This window comes from Syngnathus scovelli, chromosome 14, assembly GCF_024217435.2.
Source record: "Syngnathus scovelli strain Florida chromosome 14, RoL_Ssco_1.2, whole genome shotgun sequence".
Lineage (NCBI taxonomy): Eukaryota > Metazoa > Chordata > Actinopteri > Syngnathiformes > Syngnathidae > Syngnathus > Syngnathus scovelli.
The window spans coordinates 4,660,001-4,669,208 of NC_090860.1; the positions used below are offsets into that span (position 1 = coordinate 4,660,001).

The 9,208-nt window shown below is 51.7% G+C and overlaps 1 protein-coding gene across 1 annotated transcript; it reads right to left on the reverse strand.

The window, feature by feature from the left end:
- Window positions 1-183: 183 nt before the first annotated feature.
- Window positions 184-2,476, reverse strand: foxg1a (forkhead box G1a). The gene has a single exon (XM_049740237.1). The coding sequence runs from the start codon at window positions 2,188-2,190 to the stop codon at window positions 766-768; it is 1,425 nt and encodes a 474-aa protein (XP_049596194.1). The 5' UTR covers window positions 2,191-2,476; the 3' UTR covers window positions 184-765.
- Window positions 2,477-9,208: the final 6,732 nt, after the last annotated feature.

The following is a 9,208-nucleotide window of genomic DNA, read 5'->3' on the forward strand; positions in this document are numbered from 1 at the left end:
CTTGTTCAATTTTATTTTCTTATCACCCATCATTATGCGTGCACCTTGTCCCTCAAAACAAAACGCGTGACACACTTATATGTGCCGCAAACCTATACGTTGATGCGCATTATTTATTTATTGCTCAAATCTAAACAAAAACCGCGTGCACGCCAGCAGCAAGAGAAAAAAAGACAGAAAATGTTTAGCAAGATCAGCTAGCTTTATTTCGTCAAGACTGCAACACTTTTCCCCCTTCGCACTCTTGTTTTATTTTTTTTAGGTCAAAGCGACACAAGAGGAAACAAATAAAGAAAAGAAGACGACATTCCAAAACAAGCAGCAGAATATTTGCAGAGGACGAGTCGACATGTTGGCAACGGCAACAACAAAGGAGGAGAAAGGACGAACAAGCGGGTTGATGCGAGTCAGTCAACTTGTTTTACATTTCTTCGGTCAGATATAAAAAATAAAATCCCCAAATAAGAACTCCGTGTCACGTTTAATACTGAAACATGTTCAAGTGAAAATGTTGACTAAAAAAAAAAAATAACAATTTTGAACTAACATTCTAGTCGACGTGACACGCGCACGCACTATACGCACGCGTGTGCGCGATAACACACACGCACACACAGAACACGAAGAATAATATTAAGTTTAACAATAATAATAATAAAAAATACCTGGAAACTTTCCGGTTGTCTTTTGCCTAGTTCTAATCTTTAAATTCTTTTTGTTAAATGTTCCACTTACAGTTGCGGAGTTTCGCCGTTGCCGGTTCCGTTAGTGGATGAGCGGATTTGGCGCAGAGGCCTGGTTTTGGTGCGTGAAATAGTCAGAAAGTCCGGCGGACAGTCCAGACGAAAAGGACGGCAGAGAGGCGCCCATGGGGGGTCTCAGAGAGTCACATGTGAGAGCCTGCGAGGAGCCGGAGGCCGGGGCCCGGACGGCGGGTTGGCCGCCGGCGCCGCCGCCTCCTCCGCCCGCACCACTGCCGCCGCCCGCGGTGCTCACCGGGACGTGCGGGAAGAAGTAGCTGGTTTGGCCAGACAGCAGGTTGACCGAGCACGGGTTGAGGGAGTAGGTGGTGCCGGAGCAGGGCACCGACAAGCCGCAGGGCATCGCCGAGGCCGCCAGCGCCGCCGCCGTTAGATGGTGCGTGGCGTAGGGTAGCTCTCCACCGACCAGCCGCTCCATGCTCAGGCCGTTGGGCGACGGCGAGAACGGGTGCCCGGCGCCGTGGACGTTCTGGCCCAGCACGGCTCCGTAAGACACCGGGTGGGCAGGGTAGGCTGCGGCCGCCGCCGCCGCGGCTGCAGCCGCGGCGGCTGCGGCCGCCGCAGAGGCAGGCCCGTTATAGCCCACGGCGGCGCCCGCCCTTGGGTGGTGCAGCGAAAGGAAGGGCGACACGGGCCAGTAAAGCGAACCGGCCCGCTCCATAAAGGTGAGGCCGGAGGTAAGGCGCGCTCCTCGCTTGAAAGCCAGCTTGGCTCGGGAGGTGGTGGAGCGCCGGCGCAGCTTGCCGGTGGTGCCGCCGATGAAGACGTCGTCGCTGCTAGGGTCCAGCATCCAGTAGTTGCCCTTGCCCGGGTCGTCGTAGTGGCGCGGCACCTTGACGAAGCACTTGTTGAGCGACAAGTTGTGGCGGATGGAGTTCTGCCAGCCCTGCTTGTTCTCGCGGTAGTAGGGGAAGTTCTTCATGATAAACTCGTAGATGCCGTTGAGCGTGAGCCGCTTCTCCGGGCTCTGGCGGATGGCCATCATGATGAGCGCGTTGTACGAGAACGGAGGCTTCTCGAACTTGCCGCCCTTCTTCTCAGCCTCTTTGCAACCGGCGTCGCCGCCGCCAGCCGCTGCCTCGTCTTTGCTCTCCTTCTTGTCTTCGGGCTTCTCCGCCGCTGACGCCAAGGCCGCCAAGGGGGTTTCCTGGCCGCCGCCGGAGCCTTCGGGCCCTGGTGGATCGCTCTTGCTCGCATCCTGCTGCGCGGCAGCGGGCTTGAGCTCGTCGTTCTGGGGGTGGTGGTGGTAGTGGTGGTGGTTCTGGACGTGATGGTGCTGGTGGTTGTTGCCTCCGCTGCCGTTGTGCGGGTGGTGACGGTGGCCGTAGCTGCGGTTGTCGCTCTGCGCGGCCTCGGGCACCAGGCTGTGGATGGTGAAGGACGACTTGGGGATCATTTTGAGCTCTTTGCGTTCGCCCATGTCCAACATCACCCAGTGGAGTCGCAAGTGTGCCGCCGAGCCGATCGACGGGACGCACGGGAAAGGGAGCAAGGAGGCGAGGAGAGGTGGGGATGGATGGATGGATGGATGGATGGATGGATGGATGGATGGACGGATGGATGGATGGATGGATGGATGGATGGATGGATGGAGGAGAAGGAAAGTGTAGCCCAACAAACTAGTTCATGTTCGCTTTTGGGAGAAAAAGGCAAACACACGCGCGGCACGCAGCACGAACACACACTCGCGCGCACGCTCACAAGGACAGGAGACAGATAGCAGCAATTAATTAGCGAGCCGCAGCGGCACAACACATTGGTCGGCCTTTCCTGCTCGTCGGCCAATCGACGCCGCGTGAGCTCCTGCGCGCAGCCAATCGCGTCACGCCTGCAGCCACTAGCTCACGCGCACGCTCAAGGAAGTCGGCCCCCGGCGTGAGCTTGCACAGTGAGGCCAAGTGTTTTCCAGGCTCTCGTTGCCATTCGCGACGCGTCTCAGCTGCACCCGCCACACAAAATGGGGCGAAAACACGCGCGTGTGTGAGCGCGTGCGTGCGTGATTATGGAGAATCAGAGAGAATCAGAAACGCTGCGTGGCATGTGACGTCGTCACGGAATTTCGCTTCGTGGAAAGAAACTGACCACCAAAACTGCGCTTTTCATTTCTTACGGTGGGGAAAACAACCGTTCTCTTTCCGCTGCATGCGCACGTGCATGCTCTGAGGCGTATAAATAAAATAGAAGAAGAATATTTGGGCGGCGTGACGTATCAAACACGCACTAAATTAATCAACTTTTAGTAACGATAGCAGTATATAGGAGTAACCTGACTCAGGCCACCTATCAACAGAGGTAGCTAAAGTACTCGAGGCAGGAGTACTCAGATACTTGTGTGAAAAAGAAACAAAGCAGAAGTACTGAAACAAAGGACACATTTTGAAACATAAAAGAATGATTTTTCCCCATTAGTGGAAAGAGGTCATCCAACTCCTTGACTTAAATAAAAATAAAAAGGTGCAACCCGAAATGTATTTAAGTCAAAAATAAAATAAATTGTTACTGTTAATGGAAAAAAAGTGGCGATTCAACTCGTGTTCAAATAAAAAGCACAAACTACAAATTTTGATCAAGTGCAAAATGAACAACTTGGGGGGAACTTGAGTACAACACGGACACCCGAAGGATGTAAAAGTGCCAGTTGGAAGGACATGTTTTTCTTCGTTTGTGACCACGTCCTGCGTCCTTTTTGTCAAGTTCTGATGTTGTCAATTGAAGTGCCTATGCCGAGTAAGTTGCAGCTTCCTTTTTGAAGTTGATCCCGATTGAGTCACAGAGAAAACTGAGTTAATTCCTGCAGCAAAGTCTTCATATTAGGTATTGTGCTTCCTCGATATTTTGAGCGTGATGAGTACGTCAGATATTTGTAAGCGTTTGTGCTGTGCAAACGTTTGTATCAAGTCCTCATATGTGAAGTCTTTGTATTCATTCATAATGCGTTCGAAGACAAAGTCTTCATGTGAACTCTTGCTGTCGACTCACAGTCATTCTTCAGTCTTCATGTCCACAATGTTGTGTTTGCAACATTCTCAGCCCCGATTTGGGCAATGATTCCGAGGGCCTGCGCCAGGCTGTCGTCATAAGATCCGACGCCTTGCACCTCCATCAAATGAAAAGTTGATGCAAAGTTTGCTTCCCATTTTTCGTTTTCCAATTAAAGTGGGGCAACGGCGCCCTCAAGCGGCCCAAACATAAAGGTTTGCAATGTCGCTAATCTTGACGTTCGACATTTCAAAAATATAAAATATACTTCATGTTTACAGTCGATGGGAAGGTAATTGTTTTTTACAACCATAATTATCATCTGTAATACATAAAATCTCGTTTTCGCTGTAGAGAAATAGCTTGTATTTTAGTGGTAGGAATGTACTTTCTGACTTGGACTGTCTAAAAACTATTTTTAAATCTCTTCAACAAATGCAAGTACGTTTGCCTTGCTCAGGCACGTCGCTCGGGAGCTTCTGCAAATGACGACACTGACATCATGTGGCCAAAAATTGAAAGCCGACGATGAAGCGTCTGATTTTTTTTTTTTTTTTTTGCCTATCATCTGTTATTTCTTAACTTTTTATTGTATTTATTGTATTTATTTTATTTTTTTATCTTTGCACTGATCGGTAGGCAGTCTTTAAATTTCGTTGTACATGTGTGACAATGACAATAAAGATCTAGTCTTAGTCTTAGTCTTATTTGCAGAAAATTTGAGATCACTTGGTCTGTTTTTTTTTTGCACCTGTGTCAAGGTTTTTGCACCTGTGTCAAGGAAGTCAGTTGGAAGTTACTTTTATGCACATAGAGGCGCTTTGGCGCCATCTTCGGGCATCTCTGTGGCAAGAAAATATTTTAAAATGAGTTGGGACCTTTCATTTAGACAAAAGTAGAGCTTTGCTGTAAGTGGGGAACCACTGTATTTACAGTATAGCAAAACTCCAGGGGCCCCTCAAAATGGGTTGTAACTGCCCACAAAAGCCACAAGGTGACGCCAAAGCATCCATCCATCCATCCATTTTCTATACTGCCTGTCCCCGCAGAGGTCGCGGGCGTGCTGGAGCTTATCCCAGCAGTCATTGGGCAGTAGCCAGGGGACACCCTGAACCATTTGCCAGACAATCGCAGGGCACAAAAAGACAACCATCCGCACCCGCATCTAGGGGCAATTTTAGTGCTCAATCCGCCTACAAAGCATGTTTTTGGGATGTGGGAGGAAACCGGAGTGCCCGGAGAAAACCCACATGGGCACAGGGAGAACAAACTCTACACGAGGAGGGCTGGAGGTGGAATCGAACCCTCCTAACTGTAAGGTGGACGTGGTAACCAGTGCGCCACCGAGCCGCCTGACGTCAAAGCAATACGTCTACAAGCAGGGGTCAGGAACCTTTTTGGCGGAAAGCCATAAATGCCCATTTTTAAAAAAAATAATTTCCCGTATGAGCCATGCCATTAAAAAAAAAACACGATAGGCTAAATACAATTAAATGCATGTGTTTTAATTAAGACCAACAATTTTTTGAGTGTACAAATGTATTCTTTTTAATAACGTTTTTACAAAAAAAAAAAAAAAAAAAAAAACACCATTAATGAGACTTCTGGGGCTGCATCGTTTTGCTGATGGCTTTGTAGTCTGGATGAGGTTGAGCTTCATCCATGCGTTGAGGCTCTCATCAGTTAGACGTGACCTTGGGTTGGTCAAAAAGTTCATTAGCCACATCAAGCATAAATGTTTTGAAATACTCGCCATCCGTGAATGGCTTTCCGTTCCTCACAATTGCTAATGCACCAGCAAAACTAGCTGAATTAAAGTCACCTTGTCTGGTCCATACACGGAGTTGCTGTTGACTAGCTTGGACCTTCCTCTGGAGCTCTTAACACGCTTTCTTTCTGCTGTCCCCAGCTGGGTATTTGGTTGCAAATGTAGCATGTCGCAAGCAGTGGTGCTTGATATTGGAGCGTTTCATTGATGGAATTTTGTCATTGCATATGAGGCACGTAGCAGAGCCTCCTCTCTCCACAAATGCGAATTCTTTGGTCCACTCACTCTGAAATGTTCGGTAACCGTCATCTTTTTTTCTCTTCGCCATCAGCGAGGCAGGCACGTAGCGTGGGGAAGTGCCTGTGAAAAGCGAAGTCGTGGTCGAGCGTGGAGTCGGGGCGGGAGGCGAGCAGGACGTGGTCGGAAGCAAGCGATCGGTAAGGACGGGCGGCGAGCAGAACATGGTCAACAACGGGCAGGCAGCAGGCAAAACAAGACGAGTCGAGTCAGCGAACAGCACAGTTGGCAACGGGAGTCAGACGGGTAGAGAGCAGTGAGTATACAGATAACATCACGGGACAGACTGACTATCCTGCCCTCCAAATATGTTGAATATGTCAGGTCTCGTCCCCAACTGCTCCACTATGTGTCTGTTGTCTTGGTTTCTGTCTGTGTGCTTGCCCCTCCCCTCCTGTGTGCCCATGATCAGTGTGATTGTTCCCACCTGCCTCTCGTTACCCGTTCTGTATAAAAGTCCTGTCTGCCCCTGTCGGATCATTGGTTGCTGTCGTTCGGTGTTGTCGTACTGTCTTGATGCCGTCATGTCCTGCTGTCTTCTTGTTTCACGTCCTGGTCAGTCAAGTTATTGTTTGTTAAGTCATGTCAGTTTGCCTTTTGAGTTGCTTCAATAAACCCTGGTCCAAGCTGCACTTGGTCGTCCTGCTCCATGCTACACCCGACCGTGACAGAATGATCCGACCACCAAAACGACCAGCGCTTGGACCCCCCTCCACCACCAGCTTCCACTGCGACGCCCGATCCACGTCTGAGCAGGTTCCATCGCCGTGGGCTCCACAGCTGCCGTCGAACTTGCTCCCGTGACTCCGAACCCGCGGCCGCCACCAGACTTCGCTCCAGCGACGCCGGACCCGCGGCCGCCATCAGACTCGCGGCCACCATCGGGCCTCACCCCGGCGTCACTGGACCCACGGCCGTCGTCGGACTTCTTGCCAGCAACGCCGGACCCGTGGTCGTCGCCGGACTTTGAGCCAGCTGCACCTGGCTCCACGGCCACTGCTGCACCGCGTGATGGCTCCTGCCGCTACGCACAGCCACGCCTTCTGAAATGCCGCCGATCATGGTACGGACTGTCACAGTTGCCGCCGATCGCGGTACAGACTTTCGGAGTCTACGCACAGCCACGCCTTCTGAAATGCCGCCGATCATGGTACGGACTGTCACAGTTGCCGCCGATCGCGGTACAGACTTTCGGAGTCTCCGCCAATTGCCGTACGGACTTCCAGAGTTGCCGCCGATCGCGGCACAGACTTCCAGAGTCGCCGCCAATTGCTGTACGGACTTCCAGAGTCGCCATCCGAGTGCATTTTATGTTTGGGTTGCCGCCTGAGTGCGGTTCGGTTCCTCAAGTCGCCGCCCGGGTTCGGTTCCCTAAGTCGCCGCCCGGGTGCAGTTCGGTTCCCCAAGTCGCCGCCCGAGTGCGGTTCTGTCCCCCAAATCGCCGCCCGAGTGCGGTTCTGTCCCCCAAGTCGCCGCCCGAGTGCGGTTCGGTTCCCCAAGTCGCCGCCCGAGTGCGGTTCGGTTCCCCAAGTCGCCGCCCGAGTGCGGTTCGGTTCCCCAAGTCGCCGCCCGAGTGCGGTTCTGTTCCCCGAAGTCGCCGCCCGAGTGCGGTTCTGTCCCCGAAGTCGCCGCCCGAGTGCGGTTCTGTCCCCGCAGTCGCCGCCCGAGTGCGGTTCCGTCCCCGCAGTCGCCGCCCGAGTGCGGTTCTGTCCCCTAGGTCGCCGCCCGAGCGCGGTTCTGTTCCCTGAAGTCGCCGCCCGAGCGCGGTTCTGTCCCTGAAGTCGCCGCCCGAGTGCGGTTCTGTCCCCGAAGTCGCCGCCCGAGTGCGGTTCTATCCCCCAAGTCGCCGTCAGAGTGCGGTTCTGTCCCCTAGGTCGCCGCCGGAGTGCGGTTCTGTCCCCTAGGTCGCCGCCCGAGCGCGGTTCTGTTCCCCGAAGTCGCCGCCCGAGTGCGGTTCGGTTCCCCAAGTCGCCGCCCGAGTGCGGTGCGGTTCGGTTCCCCAAGTCGCCGCCCGAGTGCGGTGCGGTTCGGTTCACCAAGTCGCCGCCCGAGTGCGGTTCGGTTCCCCTAGTTTTTTTTTTTTGGGACGTCGGGAGCCGTCCCTTGTGGGGGGGGGGTTCTGTCAGGTCTCGTCCCCAACTGCTCCACTATGTGTCTGTTGTCTTGGTTTCTGTCTGTGTGCTCGCCCCTCCCCTCCTGTGTGCCTATGATCAGTGTGATTGTTCCCACCTGCCTCTCGTTACCTGTCGTGTATAAAAGTCCTGTCTGCCCCTCACTCCCTGTCGGATCATTGGTTGCTGTCGTTCGGTGTTGTCGTACTGTCTTGATGCCATCATGTCCTGCTGTCTTCTTGTTTCACGTCCCGGTCAGTCAAGTTATTGTTTGTTAAGTCATGTCAGTTTGCCTTTTGAGTTGCTTCAATAAACCCTGGTCCAAGCTGCACTTGGTCGTCCTGCTCCATGCTACACCCGACCGTGACAGAATATCCGAAAACAGTAAGCGCAACTACTTTCACTCATCAAGACTCTGAAAGCCAGGTTGAAGGTTGATTCCATGTTTAATAACAAGGGAAAGGGTGAAACTGGGAGAATACAAACCACATTGTATAATCAGTCATACGAACTAAATGAATTAAATCAATATGAAATCTATGAATTAGTGAATCATTATTAACATATTTATTACACATGAACGCATTGACTACGGCCACAATAGGGCAACAGGATAATGACTAACGTTAGCCATGAAATTCAATGCTAACCGACATGACGTTAGCTTTCCCAACAGATTGTCTAACATCACAGAACACTATAATAATAATAATTTTAGAACTCAAAGGATGTATTTCGATACATAATAACTTATACAAAGGTACATACCAACGATGCCTTGTGTAACACAAAATGTAGGTAGTAGTTTTGCCGAACTGCAGGAGAGAATAGAACATGCAGCGTTCGCTTTCAACACCGTACTAACATGCGCTTACTTCCTGATTCTAGTCACGTGACCTACTCTATCGTAACACTGATCACAGACTACAAAGACATGACACTCCCCATCTGGCATTTTGCCACAACCTTAAAGGCCCATCATACCGTTTTTACTGTTTTTTATCAGGGGCAAGAAGGAGGACCGTCTCGGAGATGGGACGCTGGTACAGTTATGTCCCGCCTGTCTTGACCTCGACTTTACGTACCATGCCATCGCAGCTGGGGAAGACCTGAGTAATCAGTCCAAGAGGCCACTCGTTTCTCACGACCTGATTGTCTTTGAGAAGGACAATGCTCCCAGGCTGAATGCCTGGAGTGGGAGCCTGCCACTTCAGTCGCGGCTGAAGTGATGCGAGGTGTTACTTCTTCCATCGATCCCAGAACGTTTGGGCCAGATGTTGGACTTGGCGCCA